The sequence below is a fragment of the Lucilia sericata genome, unplaced genomic scaffold (genome assembly GCF_015586225.1).
Source record: "Lucilia sericata isolate MDLA Ls3-8-SP2 unplaced genomic scaffold, ASM1558622v1 Contig005110F_arrow, whole genome shotgun sequence".
Taxonomy (NCBI): domain Eukaryota; kingdom Metazoa; phylum Arthropoda; class Insecta; order Diptera; family Calliphoridae; genus Lucilia; species Lucilia sericata.
In genome coordinates this window covers 2,317-22,019 of record NW_023997441.1, presented here as the reverse complement: position 1 = coordinate 22,019, position 19,703 = coordinate 2,317, and the positions used below count along the sequence as shown (strand labels likewise).

General features: G+C 30.8%; 1 protein-coding gene across 1 annotated transcript; it reads right to left on the bottom strand.

The window, feature by feature from the left end:
• Positions 1 to 5,645: 5,645 nt before the first annotated feature.
• LOC119615376 (rap guanine nucleotide exchange factor 2-like) lies at positions 5,646 to 18,191 on the bottom strand (the record flags this gene model as incomplete). Its single annotated transcript, XM_037971435.1, has 5 exons — positions 5,646 to 5,799; positions 5,875 to 5,969; positions 7,951 to 8,445; positions 11,619 to 11,771; positions 14,492 to 18,191. Coding segments are annotated over 4 exons (4,398 nt in total), but the record flags the coding sequence as incomplete, so codon positions are not given.
• Between the last annotated feature and the right edge of the window lie 1,512 nt (positions 18,192 to 19,703).

The window sequence follows — 19,703 nt, the reverse complement described above, 5'->3', positions numbered from 1 at the left end:
GAGTTCTTGTTCTAGTTTTCTGGTTCCGTTTTAGTTCAGTTCTAGTTCGGTTCTAGTTTAGTTCTTGCTCAGTTGTAGTTGAGTACTGGTTCTGTTCTAATTGAGTTCTAGTTCTGTTATAGTTCAGCTCTAGTCCAGTTCTAGTTTAATTCTAGTTCAGCTCTATTCTAGTTCTAGTTTAATTCTAGTTCAGTTCTACTTCACATCCAGTTTAGTTTTAATTCGGTTTTAGTTCACTTCTTGTTCAATTCTGCTCTAGTTCTAGTTCAGTTCTAATTCATTTCTAGTTCATTTCTAATTCAGTTCTAGATCATTTCTAATTCAACTCTAGTTCAGTTCCAGTCCATTTCTTGTTCAGTTCTTGATCTAGATTCTAGAACTTTGATTTTTTTTAAACAATTTAATGATAACTTTGTTTTTCTGCAGAAAAGTTATTGTGAATGTTTCTTTGAGTCACCTTGTAAGTTGTTTATATTTTATATGCCAACACCTAAAGGTAGGCAATAGTTTGTATAACGTTAAGTTAAACTTGAAGATAACTAAGTAAATGTTACACAAGTGTTGCCATAATTAAGCAAAATAGAAATGGAAATTACCTATAAAATATATCTTTTTTAAAGCAAATAAAACACAATTTTTTTATTAATTTTTTTTATAAATATTTATAATTTTTACTACAACTTGTTTTGTTTATTTGACCATCAATATCTTTTGTTTTGTTTCAGTTTTAAATACAATTTGTTTTTTTATTAAAAATATAAGATTATTTCTTTTTTTGTTTTGAATAATTATTAAATACAATTATTTATATTTAAACAGAGTATGAATAAATTTTCTTTTATGTAATGGAGTTTATTTGTTGGTTTCAATTTTAATACCATTAACATGCATAAATAACATTAATAAATTTATTTTTTTGTTGTTTCTTTTTTTTATTTTATGAATAATTTATGTTATTAAAAAGAAAGAAGATTTTGGCAGCTTTTTATACTCTAAGGGGGAGGAGAGAAAATAATATTTTAATAAAAATATTTTAAAAAAGCTGTTTTATTATATATAAAGAGTTTAACTTATTTTAGGAAATATTTATAAAATTTACATTATTAACTAAGTAAATAATATTTAAATTATAATTTGATTTGTTAATGTTAGAAAATATACAATTTTGTTTGTAGAGAGTGAATGAATTTTATGAAAATTAATAATTTATTTGTTAATAAACTAAACTAATTATGACTAAATTATGTTAAAAAAATTTTATGTAAATGATATTTGTTTCTTATTTAAATGATAAAGAATTCAATTCCTTTATAGTTAAAAAAAAAAACTTTTATTCTTTTTCTGATATTTTTATTTATAAAATTATTTATTTATTAATTATTAAAAAGAAAAAAACATTATTGAAAACCTTTTATTGTTTATATATAAATTTTTTACATTTATTTTGTTCATATTTTGTTTATTTTTTTTATAAATATTTAATAAATATATTTATTTATATAAAAATTAAATGTATTTTTTGGGGGGAAGGGGTGTAAATGTACATTTTATAACATTTTTGTTTAACTTTTTTATATAATTTTTTTTTTTAATATTTCGTTAAAACTTTATATATAACTCTTTTTGGCTGTATTTTGTTTAAAATTTATTTTAATTATGTTTTGAATTTCTTAATTTGTCCTTAACATTTCATTTCCCTATTATTTGTAACGCTTTAGTTCCTCTTTCAATAACAAAATTAAGAAATTTGTTTAAGAAAGGGTTTGTTTTACCAAGACTCTTCTTAAAAGGTTAATTTTTTTCTATTTCAGGTGGAATTTTAAGTTTGAAAAAGGTTCTAAATATTATAATTCCTTTTCTTGTTTGTAGTTTAATTATTTTAAATAAAACTTTACAAAAAAGACGTAATTATTAGAGTTATATTTGGAAAAAAGTGTTTGATCTAAAACTGTTTACTTTCAAGGAAAAGTAAAAGGACTATAGTCGGCCTATAGTCCAGGCTATACTTCAGACTATAGTTAAACTATATTCCAGACTATACTCCAGACTGTAGTTAAACTATAGTCCAGACTATAGTTAAACTATAGTCCAGACTATAGTTAAACTATAGTCCAGACTATAGTCAATCTATAGCATACTATAGTCAAACTATAGTCCAGATTATAGTCAAACTATAGTCCACACTATAGTCAAACTATAGTCCAGACTATAGTCAAACTATAGTTAAGAGTCTTGTCAAACTATAGACAATACTATACTCCAGACTATAGTCCAGTCTATAGTCAAACCATAGTCAAGACTATAGTCAAAATATAGTCCAGACCTGACTACAGTCTGGACTATATTTAAATGAGTTTAAACTTTAGACTATAGTCAAAACTATGGACTAGACTATAAAATATATAGAAAACTGTAGACTACACTACAGATTAAATAAAAATAACTTTAATAATTACATCTTTTAGTTAAAAAAAATTTAAGTTAATTTTCTAGAAATAAAGAATTATATTAATATATCAAACTGAACTAGTACAAAGAATGATAATGAAAATATATTTTTTTTTATAAATTTTGAAACTGCAAAATCATTACAGCAAAACTTTAGAACATATTTCAAAACACTAATTTTCCTTACGTACAAAGTTTGATGAAATGTTTTTATACTTCTTGCTATTTATAACCAATTAATAATTTTAACCTCTTTTAAGCTGCCGTTTTTTTGCAAAATGTTTTTTAATTAAACTAAAGAGATAATTCATAATTTTTCATTATCCTTCCATATAACTTGTTTTAATTAAAGTTTTTCTTTTTTAATATTATAAAAGTAAATATTTATTATTCATTTGATATATATTTTTAAATTTATACAAAGAGAAAAAGCTGAATAAAAACTTATGAGTAAAATTAATTGTTATTATGGGTCCTCTTAACTAAGAAATTTTATATGTAAGAGTGATATATAAATACAAAAAAAATAGCAAAATATTTCAAATATATTTACGTTATGGGTGAGAAAGTTGATGAAGGAAATGGATGTATGTGGGTAAATGAAATGCAGCTTAATTAAATAAATTATACAAAATTTGTTCAATAATATTTAAAAGTGACTTTGAGTGTGAAATAGCATGGAAAATTTAGTACTTTTTGATATCCACGGCTTTTTTTAGTACCTAGTCTAGTCTATAGATTACTCTATAGTCTAGTCTATAGTATGTCTATAGTCTAGTCTTTAGTCTAGTCTATAGTCTAGTCTTTAGTCTAGTCTATAGTCTAGTCTATAGTCTAGTCTATAGTCTAGTCTATAGTCTAGTCTATAGTCGAGTCTATAGTCTAGTATATAGTCTAGTCTATAGTCTAGTCTAAAGTCTAGTCTATAGTCTAGTCTATAGTCTAGTCTATAGTCTAGTCTATAGTCTAGTCTATAGTCTAGTCTATAGTCTAGTCTATAGTCTAGTCTAGTCTAGTCTAGCTATAGTCTACTCTATACTCTAGTCTATAGTCTACTCTATACTCTAGTCTACAGTCTAGTCTATAGTCTAGTATATAGTCTAGTCTATAGTCTAGTCTATAGTCTAGTCTATAGTCTAGTCTATAGTCTAGTCTATAGTCTAGTCTATAGTCTAGTCTATAGTCTAGTCTATTGTCTAGTCTATAGTCTAGTCTATAGTCTAGTCTATAGTCTAGTCTATAGTCTAGTCTATAGTCTAGTCTATAGTCTAGTCTATAGTCTAGTCTATAGTCTAGTCTATAGTCTAGTCTATAGTCTAGTCTATAGTCTAGTCTATAGTCTAGTCTATAGTCTAGTCTATAGTCTAGTCTATAGTCTAGTCTATAGTCTAGTCTATAGTCTAGTCTATAGTCTAGTCTATAGTCTAGTCTATAGTCTAGTCTATAGTCTAGTCTATAGTCTAGTCTATAGTCTAGTCTATAGTCTAGTCTATAGTCTAGTCTATAGTCTAGTCTATAGTCTAGTCTATAGTCTAGTCTATAGTCTAGTCTATAGTCTAGTCTATAGTCTAGTCTATAGTCTAGTCTATAGTCTAGTCTATAGTCTAGTCTATAATCTAGTCTATAGTCTATACTATATCTATACTATAGTCTAGTCTATAGTTTATACTATAGTCTAGTCTAGTCTATAGTCTATTCTATAGTCTAGTCTGTAGTCTATACTATAGTCTAGTCTTTAGTCTATACTATAGTCTAGTCTATAGTCTATTCTATAGTCTACTCTATAGTCTAGTCTATAGTATACTCTATAGTCTAGTCTATAGTATACTATATAGTCTAGTCTATAGTCTATATTATAGTCTAGTCTATAGTCTATTCTATAGTCTACTCTATAGTCTAGTCTATAGTCTATTCTATAGTCTACTCTATAGTCTAGTCTATAGTCTATACTATAGTCTAGTCTATAGTGTATTCTATAGTCGAGTCTATAGTCTATTATATAGTTTAGCCTATAGTCTGACTATAGTCTAACCTATAGTGTAGTCTATAATCAAGACCATAGTTTAGTCTATAGTCTAGTCAATAGCCTAGTCTATAGTTTAGTTTTTAGTTTAGTCTGTAGACTAGTCTATATTCTAGTCTATAGTATATTCTACAGTCTTGTCAATAGTACAATCAATAGCCTAGTCTATAGTCTAGTTTATAGTGTAGTCTATAGTCTAGTCTGTAGTCTAGCCTATAGTCTAGTCTTTAGTCTAGTTTATAGCCTAGTCTATAGCCTAGTCTGTAGTCTAGTGAATAGTCTATTTTGTAGTCTACTCTACAGTCTATAGTAAGTCCATGGTTTAACGACAAATTAGTTTAGTACTTCAAAACCCAAAAAGTTATATTTTTGGTTTAATAGTTAGTAAATATGTATATCAAAATTTCCATTTTCCAGGCCTGGTGTGAAACAAAATTAAATGTAAGAGAAGTGTAAGTAATATACAAAATGTGTGTTTGATTTGTATTATAAATACTTTTTTATGTTTTATAAATAATTCTACTATATTATGTATTTGTTTTGAATATTTGGAAAATTGCTTTCATTTTCATTATGTGTTTTTTTTTTAAGGGGAAGGAGAAAAACTTAAATTAATACTTGTCTTTAGTTTACACAGTTATTATAAATATATGTATATATATAGCCTGATGATTCGAGTTATTTTTTTATAATTTATTAAAAAAATTCAAATTTTTATTAAAGTTTTTTTAGAGGTTTTCAAAAAAATAGAGAGTTGGTTTTAAGAATTCATTATAATTAATAATAATAAAAAATTGTACATATTTTGTAAGTCTTTTTATAGTTTTTTTCTTGGTAAATTTTAAGTAGTATTTTTTGTTGGTTTTAGTTTGATTTTTTTTTTGTAAATTTGGCTGTATATTATTTTTTTTTTTTTAAATTTTTTCCAGTTAAAACTTAAAACTAATAAAAGTAATTAAATATTTTACATGATAATATCCCAAAAAAGAAATTAAATTCTTAATATAAACAGTATATAACTATATAAGAGTAGTAGAGAGTATAAAGTAGTAAATATAAGATCCATTTAAAGTAAATAGAAAATTGTCTGAGGACAAAAAGGTCCGCCTGCAGATTATTATTTGTTGGATTTAAAGCGGTTAAATCGAAAAAAAAAGAAAATCCTTCATTTAACATTTCATTATTATGTTTACACAATTTATGCGTTTAAAAACATTTACTCCACAACCTTATTTTATGTTTTTTGTTTTATTTTTTAATTTAATATATAACTTTTTTCTTTTAAATAAAAAACATCAATTTGGCATATATTTTTTTTTGTTCATTAACTAGATAAAAAGAAATTTGAAAAAAAAAAAAAATTATTTATTTTTCTATAAATTAAAAAATTTAACAAAACTTACCATTTTATATTCATTTTATATATAAAAAATTGTTATTGGTTTTATTTATTGGTTCATCGGTGGTGGCATAGGACATATGGGGCAACCAGCAGCACCTTTATGGGGGGAAAGAAAAGAAATTCAGAAGAAAAGTTCTAATAAATAAAAAAAAGTTAATTAATTAAATTAAAAACAAAAAAAGGAAAATTAAATAAAAATAAATAAAACAAATTATAAATATTTTCATAAAAAGTATAAATAAACTAATAATCTTTTATATAAACAATCAAAATTCAAAACTAGTGACTACTTTAGTAACGGTTCCTCTCTCACAAGACACAAAATCTAACTTTTAAAAATCCTAAAAAAAACTAATTCTTTTTAAAATCATAAATATTTCTCAAAAACATTTAATCTTTAGTGAATTTTGATTTTTTTAAAAATTAATTTTAAGTAAAAATTTTAAGTTTTTAGTGAAACTTAAATTTTTAGTGAAAATTAAATTTTTAATGAAAATTTCCACTTTTAGTGAAAATTTCAAATTTTAGTGGAAAATATCAACTTGTAGTGAAAATCTCAACTTTTAGTGAAAATTTCAACTTATAGTGAAAATTTCAATTTTTAGTGAAAATTTCAACTTTTAGTGAAAATTTCAAATTTCACTGAAAATTTAAATTTTTAGTGAAAATTTTAATTTTTAGTGAAAATTGGACTTTTAGTGAAAATATTAATTATTGGTGAAATTTTTGGCGAAAAAATAACAGAACCGGACTAGAACTGAACTAGAACTGAACTAGAACTGAACTAGAACTGAACTAGAACTGAACTAGAACTGAACTAGAACTGAACTAGAACTGAACTAGAACTGAACTAGAACTGAACTAGAACAGAACTGAACTAGAACTGAACTAGAACAGAACTGAACTAGAACTGAACTAGAACTGAACTAGAACTGAACTAGAACTGAACTAGAACTGAACTAGCACTGAACTAGAACTGAACTAGAACTGAACTAGAACTAGAACTGAACTAGAACTGAACTAGAACTGAACTAGAACTGAACTACAACTGAACTAGAACTGAACTAGAAATGAAGAAAATATCAACTTGTAGTGAAAATCTCAACTTTTAGTGAAAATTTCAACTTATAGTGAAAATTTCAATTTTTAGTGAAAATTTCAACTTTTAGTGAAAATTTCAAATTTCACTGAAAATTTAAATTTTTAGTGAAAATTGGACTTTTAGTGAAAATATTAATTATTGGTGAAATTTTTGGCGAAAAAAATACAGAACCGGACTAGAACTGAACTAGAACTGAAATAGAACTGAACTAGAATTGAACTAGAACTGAACTAGAACTGAACTAGAACTGAACTAGAACTGAATTAGAACTGAACTAGAACTGAACTAGAACTGAACTAGAACTGAACTAGAACTGAACTAGAACTGAACTAGAACTGAACTAGAACTGAACTAGAACTGAACTAGAACTGAACTAGAACTGAACTAGAACTGAACTAGAACTGAACTAGAACTGAACTAGAACTGAACTAGAACTGAACTAGAACTGAACTAAAACTGAACTAGAACTGAACTAGAACTGAATTAGAACTGAAATAGAACTGAACTAAAACTGAACTAGAACTGAACTAGAACTGAACTAGAACTGAACTAGAACTGAACTAGAACTGAACTAGAACTGAACTAGAACTGAACTAGAACTGAACTAGAACTGAACTAGAACTGAACTAGAACTGAACTAGAACTGAACTAGAACTGAACTAGAACTCATGTAATGTTTTCAATTAGCGCGAGACACAAATTTACCCATAAACCGCTGGACCAACGACTTTAAAATTTGGATCACTATAAGTAGAGTAATAGGGCCGTTAACACGGATTGGTTTCAACTAGTATTTAACATAATTAACAAATATCAAACCCTTAAAACTAAAACAAAAAATACCAAAAGAAGAAAAATATGAATTCCTTTGAAAATACCTTTTTATTGATCTTTATGTTTACACCAAATAACTCTGTTGTCCTGTTACCCCGAAAAAAATGGTAATGCTATGTCCTCCAACCTCTCAAAACTTACCATGCATATTGGAATGTCTATGATTATGATGTAACATAGCGGCCGCTGTGGCATATGGAGGTGGCATATTTGGCTGCTGTAATGGTGGCGACAACGGTCTATTATGTAGAAGTTGTGGCGGTGGTGCATGTGTTCCACCATTAACAGCATTATTGCCACCGTTTGTCATAAACATTTGTAAATTTTGACCACGCATTAAGTAAGGTGGAGGGGTCAATGTTGGTGGTGGTAATTGTTGCTGTTGTTGTGATTGTGTTTGTGGCAGTGGTAGTGCATTCATACTATTTGCAGTTTGTGTAACTGTTGTTGTTGCTGGGTGTAAGGTATGTGGTGATAAAGCTCTTTGACTACATTGAGTATTTATATTGCGTGTTGCAGCCGTATTGGAAATCTGTTGTAATAAACGACAATCGGCCGCCGTATAGACAGATGATGAAGAGCTTGTATCATGTTGGGCATAAGAACAGAGTCCACTATCATTGGACGATACCGATCCTATACGTACACATTTGGGAAGAAATTCGAAAAATCGTAAATTTGTACAATCAATTTGTATCAATTGATAATCTTCATCTACTACTTGTTTTCAACCGCAACATTACAAAATGTTATTTTTTAGTGTTTTAGTTTTTGTTGTACAAATACATTGCATTAAACCATTTGCAATAGGGTGCAATATTTGTGTGTGTTAAGTAGAGTGACAGTTGTTGTTTAAGAGAGTAGAGTAATAAAGTTATAAAATAGAAGAAAAGTGTTGAGAAAAACATATTTAGTTTTGTGAAGTTTTAAAGTTAGCACCACACCATTAGAGAGTAAGACAAACTATAGTTTTTTTTTTTCATATAGCAATACCATAGCAGTATCTTAAGGCAGTAAAATTTTGAGTTTTTTGTTTTGCTACTACCAACCAAAGCCATTCCAATATGCATAATTTTGTAAGTTAGAATTTCAGATTTTTTTAGATATTATCTATATATTTTATATAATTTATCAAGACTAATATTATTAAAGAAATTTTGAGATTTGTAAAACTTATTATATAAAATGCAAATTACTACTTAAATTTATTTATTTATCGAATAACTTAATTTTAAATTTAAGGTAAAGTAAGGTCTGTTCTGGAATAATGTAAAATGATAAGAATTAACGCTTGAAATAGTCAATTTATTTAATTCACAAAGCAATACCAATTTATCATGTAATATATCATCTATCGTTTAGTTTTGTTCAAGTTCAGTTCTAGTCCAGTTCTAGTTCAGTTCTAGTTCAGTTCTAGTTCAGTTCTAGTTCAGTTCTAGTTCAGTTCTAGTTCAGTTCTAGTTCAGTTCTAGTTCAGTTCTAGTTCAGTTCTAGTTCAGTTCTAGTTCAGTTCTAATTCAGTTCTAGTTCAGTTCTAGTTCAGTTCTAGTTCAGTTCTAGTTCAGTTCTAGTTCAGTTCTAGTTCAGTTCTAGTTCAGTTCTAGTTCAGTTCTAGTTCAGTTCTAGTTCAGTTCTACTTCAGTTCTAGTTCAGTTCTAGTTCACTTCTAGTTCAGTTCTAGTTCAGTTCTAGTTCAGTTCTAGTTCAGTTCTAGTTCAGTTCTAGTTCAGTTCTAGTTCGGTTCTAGTTCAGTTCTAATTCAGTTCTAGTTCAGTTCTAGTTCAGTTCTAGTTCAGTTCTAGTTCAGTTCTAGTTCAGTTCTAGTTCAGTTCTAATTCAGTTCTAGTTCAGTTCTAGTTCAGTTCTAGTTCAGTTCTAGTTCAGTTCTAGTTCAGCTCTAGTTCAGTTCTAGTTCAGTTCTAGTTCAGTTCTAGTTCAGTTCTAGTTCAGTTCTAGTTCAGTTCTAGTTCAGTTCTAGTTCAGTTCTAGTTCAGTTCTAGTTCAGTTCTAGTTCAGTTCTGTTCAGTTCTAGTTCAGTTCTAGTTCAGTTCTAGTTCAGTTCTAGTTCAGTTCTAGTTCAGTTCTAGTTCAGTTCTAGTTCAGTTCTAGTTCAGTTCTAGTTCAGTTCTAGTTCAGTTCTAGTTCAGTTCTAGTTCAGTTCTAGTTCAGTTCTAGTTCAGTCTAGTTCAGTTCTAGTTCAGTTCTAGTTCAGTTCTAGTTCAGTTCTAGTTCAGTTCTAGTTCAGTTCTAGTTCAGTTCTAGTTCAGTTCTAGTTCAGTTCTAGTTCAGTTCTAGTTCAGTTCTAGTTCAGTTCTAGTTCAGTTCTAGTTCAGTTCTAGTTCAGTTCTAGTTCAGTTCTAGTTCAGTTCTAGTTCAGTTCTAGTTCAGTTCTAGTTCAGTTCTAGTTCAGTTCTAGTTCAGTTCTAGTTCAGTTCTAGTTCAGTTCTAGTTCAGTTCTAGTTCAGTTCTAGTTCAGTTCTAGTTCAGTTCTAGTTCAGTTCTAGTTCAGTTCTAGTTCAGTTCTAGTTCAGTTCTAGTCAGTTCTAGTTCAGTTCTAGTTCAGTTCTAGTTCAGTTCTAGTTCAGTTCTAGTTCAGTTCTAGTTCAGTTCTAGTTCAGTTCTAGTTCAGTTCTAGTTCAGTTCTAGTTCAGTTCTAGTTCAGTTCTAGTTCAGTTCTAGTTCAGTTCTAGTTCAGTTCTAGTTCAGTTCTAGTTCAGTTCTAGTTCAGTTCTAGTTCAGTTCTAGTTAGATCTAGTTCAGTTCTAGTTCAGTTCTAGTTCAGTTTCAGTTTAGTTCTAGTTCAGTTCTAGTTCAGTTCTAGTTCAGTTCTAGTTCAGTTCTAGTTCAGTTCTAGTTCAGTTCTAGTTTAGATCTAGTTCAGTTCTAGTTCAGTTCTAGTTCAGTTTCAGTTTAGTTCTAGTTCAGTTTAGTTCTAGTTCAGTTTAGATCTACTTCAGTTTAGTTCTAGTGCAGTTTTATCTAAGTTGCAGTTCAATATCCTCATATTGGTAACAATGAGTGTTTTTTAACCTACTGCCTTCTATTCAGTTGAAGGTTCGAACCATGTCTTACAACTAGTTAGTTCAGAACGTTTATAATAAATGCATTGTTCAACTTATTGTTGTCGCTTTGTTACAAATATGCTGAATATAGTCTTCGTCTTTTGTTATATGATTTAGAATGATCTCATATTATTTAGAAAAACCATTGCGGTTAATCTAATTAGTTGAAAGTAAAATTATGTTACAAACATGTGACATAGACTTTATAAGATCAAATTAAAACTATTTAAACTTTTTATTAAACACTTAATGATTTTAAAAGCAGACACTGTTAAGACCTTTAAACATTACACCCAAAAATAAACCTCTGACAAACTCTTTTAAAATAGCTACTTAGCTCTGGCAGTAATTATTGAAAAACGTGTATGTTTATCTCACTCTACAGCTATTGACTTTTGAATGTCAGCTAATAAAGCACAGCACACTCAACTTTAGACCGTTTAATTATAGCATATAATAAATAAAACTACTATTTTATATGTTATTAAAAATAAACAAATAAAGTTCATAAACCGTTTCCCTTTAGCATATACGAGTGAAACAAATGAAAAAAAAAAAACAACAAACTACGAAAGAGATGTTTAGCTAAATAAACAAAATTAATTTAAAATATGTATAATAGAGAAACAAAAAGTTAGTAAGCCTAAAAAATGAAACTAAACTACTTTTCATATAACGAGCAAATGATATGAAATAATAATATAAAAACTACTTTAAAAATAATGATAAATATTTGAGACTACTTACCAGAGGTAACAGATTTCCTTAAAGGTAAATCACGAAATGTGGTAACACTACTACTTTCTAAATTTAAATCCACCGAAGGCAAAGGGGGTGGTGGAGCTGGAGTATCAGAATGAGAACGTTCGTGTATAGAGCGTGGAGGAGGGATCATAGAAGCTAAATGCGAAAAAAGGTGAAAAAGTTATATTAGTTGTAATGTCAACATAAAAAGGAAGTCTAGTCTATAGTCTTAGTAGTTTATAGTCTAGTTTATAGTCAGTTTATGTCTAGTTTATAGTCTAGTTTATAGTCTAGTTTATAGTCTAGTCTATAGTCTAGTCTATAGTCTATCTATAGTCTAGTCTATAGTCTAGTCTATAGTCTAGTCCTAATATCTAGTCTATAGTCTAGTCGATAGTCTAGTCAGTCTAGTCGTAGTATCTATAGTCTAGTCTGTAGTCTAGTCTATAGTCTAGTCTATAGTCTAGTCCTATAGTCTAGTCTATAGTCTAGTCTATAGGTCTAGTCTATAGTCTATAGTCTATAGTCTAGTCTATAGTCTAGTCTATAGTCTAGTCTTAGTCTAGTCTATAGTCTAGTCTATAGTCTAGTCTATAGTCTAGTCTATAGTCTAGTCTATAAGTCTAGTCTATGTCTAGTCTATAGTCTAGTCTATAGTCTAGTCTATAGTCTAGTCTATAGTCTAGTCTATAGTCTAGTCTAGTCTATAGTCTAGTCTATAGTCTAGTCTATAGTCTAGTCTATAGTCTAGTCTATAGTCTAGTCTAGTCTTAGTCTAGTCTATAGTCTAGTCTATAGTCTAGTCTATAGTCTAGTCTAGTCTATAGTCTAGTCTATAGTCTAGTCTATAGTCTAGTATCGTCTAGTCTAGTCTATTAGTCTAGTCTATAGTCTAGTCTATAGTCTAGTCTATAGTCTAGTCTATAGTCTAGTCTAGTCTATAGTCTAGTCTATAGTCTAGTCTATAGTCTAGTCTATAGTCTAGTCTAGTCTATAGTCTAGTCTATAGTCTAGTCTATAGTCTAGTCTATAGTCTAGTCTATAGTCTAGTCTATAGTCTAGTCTATAGTCTAGTCTATAGTCTAGTCTATAGTCTAGTCTATAGTCTAGTCTATAGTCTAGTCTAGTCTATAGTCTAGTCTATAGTCTAGTCTATAGTCTAGTCTATAGTATAGTCTATAGTCTAGTCTATAGTATAGTCTAGTCTATAGTCTAGTCTATAGTCTAGTATAGTCTAGTCTATAGTCTAGTCTATAGTCTATAGTCTAGTAGTCTATAGTCTAGTCTATAGTAGTCTAGTCTATAGTCTAGTCTAGTCTATAGTCTAGTCTATAGTCTAGTCTAGTCTATAGTCTAGTCTATAGTCTAGTATAGTCTAGTCTATAGTCCAGTCTATAGTCTACTCTATAGTCTAGTCTATAGTCTAGTCTATAGTCTAGTCTATAGTCTAGTCTATAGTCTAGTCTATAGTCTAGTCTATAGTCTAGTCTATAGTCTAGTCTATAGTCTAGTCTATAGTCTAGTCTATAGTCTAGTCTATAGTCTAGTCTATAGTCTAGTCTATAGTCTAGTCTATAGTCTAGTCTATAGTCTAGTCTATAGTCTAGTCTATAGTCTAGTCTATAGTCTAGTCTATAGTCTAGTCTATAGTCTAGTCTATAGTCTAGTCTATAGTCTAGTCTATAGTCTAGTCTATAGTCTAGTCTATAGTCTAGTATAGTCTATAGTCTAGTATAGTCTATAGTCTAGTATAGTATAGTCTAGTCTATAGTCTAGTCTATAGTCTAGTCCGTAGTCTAGTCCATAGTCTAGTCTATAGTCTAGTCTATAGTCTAGTCTATAGTCTAGTCTATAGTCTAGTCTATAGTCTAGTCTATAGTCTAGTCTATAGTCTAGTCTATAGTCTAGTCTATAGTCTAGTCTATAGTCTAGTCTATAGTCTAGTCTATAGTCTAGTCTATAGTCTAGTCTATAGTCTAGTATAGTCTAGTCTATAGTTTAGTCTATAGTCTAGTCTATAGTCTAGTCTATAGTCTAGTCTATAGTCTAGTCTATAGTCTAGTCTATAGTCTAGTCTATAGTCTAGTCTATAGTCTAGTCTATAGTCTAGTCTATAGTCTAGTCTATAGTCTAGTCTATAGTCTAGTCTATAGTCTAGTCTATAGTCTAGTCTATAGTCTAGTCTATAGTCTAGTCTATAGTCTAGTCTATAGTCTAGTCTATAGTCTAGTCTATAGTCTAGTCTATAATCTAGTCTATAGTCTAGTCTATAGTCTAGTCTATAGTCTAGTCTATAGTCTAGTCTATAGTATAGTCTATAGTCTAGTCTATAGTCTAGTCTATAGTCTAGTCTATAGTCTAGTCTATAGTCTAGTCTATAGTCTAGTCTATAGTCTAGTCTATAGTCTAGTCTATAGTCTAGTCTATAGTCTAGTCTATAGTCTAGTCTATAGTCTAGTCTATAGTCTAGTCTATAGTCTAGTCTATAGTCTAGTCTATAGTCTAGTCTATAGTCTAGTCTATAGTCTAGTCTATAGTCTAGTCTATAGTCTAGTCTATAGTCTAGTCTATAGTCTAGTCTATAGTCTAGTCTATAGTCTAGTCTATAGTCCAGTCTATAGTCTACTCTATAGTCTAGTCTATAGTCTAGTCTATAGTCTAGTCTATAGTCTAGTCCATAGTCTAGTCCGTAGTCTAGTCTATAGTCTAGTCTATAGTCTAGTCCATAGTCTAGTCCGTAGTCTAGTCTATAGTCTAGTCTATAGTCTAGTCTATAGTCTAGTCTATAGTCTAGTCTATAGTCTAGTCTATAGTCTAGTCTATAGTCTAGTCTATAGTTCAGTCTATAGACCACAGTTCCGAGTTAAAAAACGTACCTGGCATAGAATTACTACCGGAAGCTAGACGTCTATGCGAGCAAGGACTTGGAGTCGGGGTTGAGGCCGCCGCCAAAGCTGCTGAGGCTGCTGGATTAAAACCATGACTGTGTAAATGATGAGGTTGCGCCAGAAGCGGTATGTTTCCAGGCAAAGTAGCTGCCGGCCTGGGAAAGGGTTGATGAGGTCGTATTTTAGTAGATTCCGATAACGATAATATCTTACGTACCGCTTGCGGTGAGGCGGTGCCAAATTTTGGACAATTTGGATTCATATTATTGCGACGATTGTCACTAGTTGAAGAGGTAGAGGAGGTGGTCGATAGTGTAGGTGACGAGGGATGTCTTCTTCTCAAAGATAACGAAGAATTCGGTGCTGATGATGAGTTGGAAGTATGAGAATAAATGCTTAATTGATCTCCTCCAGTGCGTGAAGAATTGCCACCGTGTTGCGAGGAGGTGGAGTTAGAGGAAGTGTGGGCTGGTTCACATTCCAGCGAGAATTTATGTAAAATATCTTCATCATTAATAATTTTCAAATTGTTGAGATACGCTTTCACCCGTCTAACCATTTGAGCCTCTTCAAACATTTTCTTAGGATTGGGGGCGGCCGTTGATTTTTTCCTTCTTTTAATGGTGGCATTACCAGCATTAGCCGCTATTATGGTGGGTCCCTGATTAGAACCACCCTGTGATGTAGACATTTGATTTAAAGAAAACATAGCATTGGAGGGGGATTGCCCCTTAAGTTCCAATATGGCTAATAAATCATAGGGAGAGGAACACATGTGCGAGAGTAGACGCACCTCTTTGGCTATCATACGTAGTTTTTCGAAATTAATTAAATCCTCTACCATAGTATCATTACCCAAATGTATAAATGTTAAATCTTTGCGTACTATGGGATAGAAGGGTAAAATGGGATGTTGATTGAGCAATTCCGAAGAAACCAATTGCCGGTATTTGGACATATTGCGTGAGGGATCCATAAGATCTTGTAGATCTGAGAATAGTCTTTGATATTTTGAGGGCAATTTCTCCCAGGTTTGCCTTAAGCGCGAAACAGCAGCGTGTCCCAGACCGGAAATAATGGCAAACATAGAATTGAAATTACGACATTCTTTACAGTGGCGGGCAATTTTGATAAATTGTTTGACAATTTTCATGCGTCTTACAATATTGTGTTCACCACAGATTTCAGTGACCACCCAGAACATTTCACGATTAACCAATTCCGAGAATTTACTTAACATGGGCACACCGTATTTGGTTTTTAAATTGAAAAGATCATCCACATATTCGGTAGATTCAATTTGACGGAATATGCTAAAGTCTTGCAAAGTCAATTGTATAGCCAACTCATAGGCATTGAGTTGTAGGAAATGGACATTCGATTCTCTTACCAATTCCAAGGCCAACTCATCGGGTACCAAAGTTTCGGATATGCCATTGGTTTTCAAATAATAGCGAGAGGCAAAACCTATGCGTTCAGCTAAATTCTGCAATTGATCAGGTAATCTACGCTGTTTAACCATACCGCCTTCACCTACACTAACCTCACACAAGGAAAAGTTCGAGCTGGGATCATGGATGCCGAATTCCTGTAGCGCCAACATAACCACCTCATGGGCGGTGGTTTCTTTGTTAATAAGTAAATATTTACAAGTTTGATCAGCTTTAAATACTTTGAGTACATGTTCCGGATAATCGGGTACTAAACTGCCGGTGGTGGAGACAGCAGAGGGTCGGTGCACAGAGGCCGAGAGATAATTGCCTGGATTGCATATGTTCAAAATGTTGTTATTAGGTGCTGAGGCATCTTCATACTGTAGAGAGGTTAAATCAGGATTTGACTGTGATTGATAAAGTCTACCGGGTCCATGTGAAGAAGAACTAGCACTGCTTAAAGAGCCCGATTTTTGTTTTTCATTACAACCCACATTTAGCAAAGCATCGCTGGAATCATTAAGATTAGAGGCCTGTAGACCCGTAACATTTTTATGCAGCAAATTCATTTTGGCCAAGGCTATTTTCAGCCTTCTCTTGGGAGCCAAAGTCATAAAACCTCCTCCCTTGGAGTCGCCCTGCAAACCATTTGAATCCTTTTTGCCGGAAGCATTAACACTTTGTAAAAGATTATTCATAAAATTTGAAGCCATATTGCCGGAAGACGGCGTCTGTATGGGTGTACCCGGGCTTTGTACACCTCTATCGGTTTGATCTTCTCCTGGTGAAGAGTGTAACAGCATATCCACCGAACTTAATCTTACAATATGAGCACGATTAGTGGCTGCCGCCGTTAGTTCATCTGTAGTCGAGTCTGCTCTGCCATGCAGTTTAGCCACATCGTTGGCACAAATGCGTCTAGGACTTCTTAAGGATTTAGAACCCAAGCCCGCCACATTGCCATTGGCAGAATTTATGCCACCATTGGCGGTTAACTCAACAGCCTGCATCATTTCTTTGAAACCTAAAAGATTGCTTTTTACAGTGATACTTAAGTGGGTGCTACCCATTAGTATTTCCAAAGCCCGTTTGCTGGTAACATGTTCAAAACTTTGGCCATTAACTTCGTGTATTTGGTCGCCGCGCTTTAAGCCTGCTTCTTGAGCCTTAGAGGCTCTTTCTACATGTGATATATAAATGCCACAACCGCCTGTAGCCACACAGGCCCCTCTCATTTCATAGCCTCCTATAATTTTGAAATTTAACGACTCATCTCTAGAGCTACGTGCCAAAATGCAAGATCTCATTCGTGCCTTAGCAGCACAGGCTATGTGCAGTAATCGCAGTTGACTCAACAATTTCTTGCGTTCTAGACCAGCCTCAAATATTTCCAAAAATTCCATCATTTCATGATCAGCCTCAAAATCGGTAAAATGATTATTTACCCATAATAATACCACACGGGTAACACGATCTCTGATTTCTTGAGCCGTAGCATGACTGGCAAATTTGGGCACCGTTTCAGCGCCATTAGCATCGGCCTCAAACCATGATAGCAGTTTGTCTGTAACCTCTTGGGAATTTTTTATAAAAATTCTATGAGTCAATAGGAAATCTTCCACATAAAAGGGATCTGTCATGGAATTTTCCTCTACCAATTGCTGCAACAAACGTTCCGGTGAACCTCTAATTACAACATGACCCCGTTTGGCATTAGTGCCAGCCGTAGCTGAATTATTTGACGCCGTTCCGGGAGCATCATTTGTACCTATTTGTCTTAACTCAGTAACCATAACCACTCGACCCTCCTCATCTTCATGACGTCTAATATTCTCCTCACCCTGATGTTGTATACGATAATAATCCGTTTGTGTTATACACACAAATTGACAATCATCACATTTCGTACGCATAACACCCTTATGATACAATTTATCCATTGTGGGTAGAATACCAAATGAGTCACCCACTTGTAACTCTTCACGTTCACCATTGGCATGTTCGATTTCGACGACACCATTGATTAGCACAGACCAAGAATCAAGCTCTTCACCATCGGACATAACGACAGTGCCCGCCTTATCGACGACGGCAAATACCATAACCGAGCATAGAGCTCGCCGTACGGCCAGTGTGATATTTGTAAAGGCCTTAAGACCTTGTGTAAATTCCAATAGTATTTCAACATCTTCTTCGGTACGCTCTGAGGGATCTTTCTCTAAACAATCACGTACTGCATCGCGGACATTGAGACTCTGTAATAGAGGGAAAGAAAAATGTAAATATTGGATAATTTTCGATTTTTTTACGAAAAGCTTTCTAAATAAGCTTTTCTAAAGATTTTTTACTTTAACAAAAAGCTTTTTCAAAAAATTTTTTATTAAGGAAATCTTTTCTGAAGATGAAGAGTTTTATATAAAGTTTTTTTCAGGAAGAGCTTTTCTTAACTATAAGCTTTCTGAAATAACTATTTATTAACGAAAAGCTTTTTTAAAGAAACTTTACATTAACGAAAAGTTTTACCTTAACAAAGAGATTTCTAGAAAGTTTTTATAAAGCTTTTCTAAAGAAACTTTTTTAACTAAAAGCCTTTCTTTACATTAACAAAAAGTTCTATGAAGAAACTTCAATAAAAAGCTTTTTAAATAAAGTTTTTATTAACAAAAATTTTTATACTATATTTTTAAAGCTTTTCTAAACTAAATGTCATAAACGAAAAGCTTAAAAAAAAAAAAATTTAAAATAAACTTGTCACTAAGGAAACACTTTTCTAAAAAATCTTTTCATTGACTATGAGCTTTCTAAATTAACTTTTTATTAACTATAAGCTTTCTAAAATATTTTTTTTTAACAAAAAGCTTAGTTAAAGATCGAAATGCTTTTTTAAATAAACTTTTAAGTAACGAAAAGCTTTACTAAAGAAACTTCATTAATGAAGAGCTTTTTTAAAGAAAATATCAAATTTTTTAATGAAATTTTTCAATATTCAGAAGCTCTTTTAAGAAAAGTTTTATAAATTATATTTTCATTTATAAAAAGTTTTCTAAAGAATCATTTCATTAACGAAGAGTTTTCCAAAGAAACATTTCGACAAATTAAAAAGTTGTCTAAAATTGTCATTAACCTAAAGTTTACTAAAGAAATTTTCCTTTAACGACACTTTTCAATATCAAAAAGCTTTTCTAAAGATATTTTTAAAAAATTTTCTAAAGAAACTTTTCATGAATCAAAGTTCTTTTCAAAAACGAATAGTTTTCTTAACAACTTTTCAATATCGAAAGCTTTTCTAGTGAAATTATTTTATATCGAAAAGCTTCTTTACAAAACGTTTCCTTCTTTTTAGTGAAATTTTTTAAACAAACCACAGTTTAATAAAAGATTTTTTTTATTTACAAAATGTTTTCTAAAGAAACTGTTCATTAACGTAAAGCTTTTCCATTAAAGTTTTCTAAATAAACTTTTCATTAACCAAAAGTTGTCTAAAGAAAATATTCTTTAATGAATGTGTTTAAATAAGCTTTTTATTATGGAAAAGTTTTCTGAAAAGTCTTTAAATTTCCAAAAGCTTTTCTAAAGATTTTTTTTTAATTTTTCGAATGAAACTTTTAAATAACGAAAGTTTTCTAAACGTTTCAATAACGATAGCTTTTCAAAAAGAACTGTTTAATATCTAAAAGCTATTTTAAAACAAATTTATAATATCGAAAAGCTTTTCTAATAAAAAGTTTTATTATGTAAAAGTTTTTAAACAGGATTTTCAATATCGA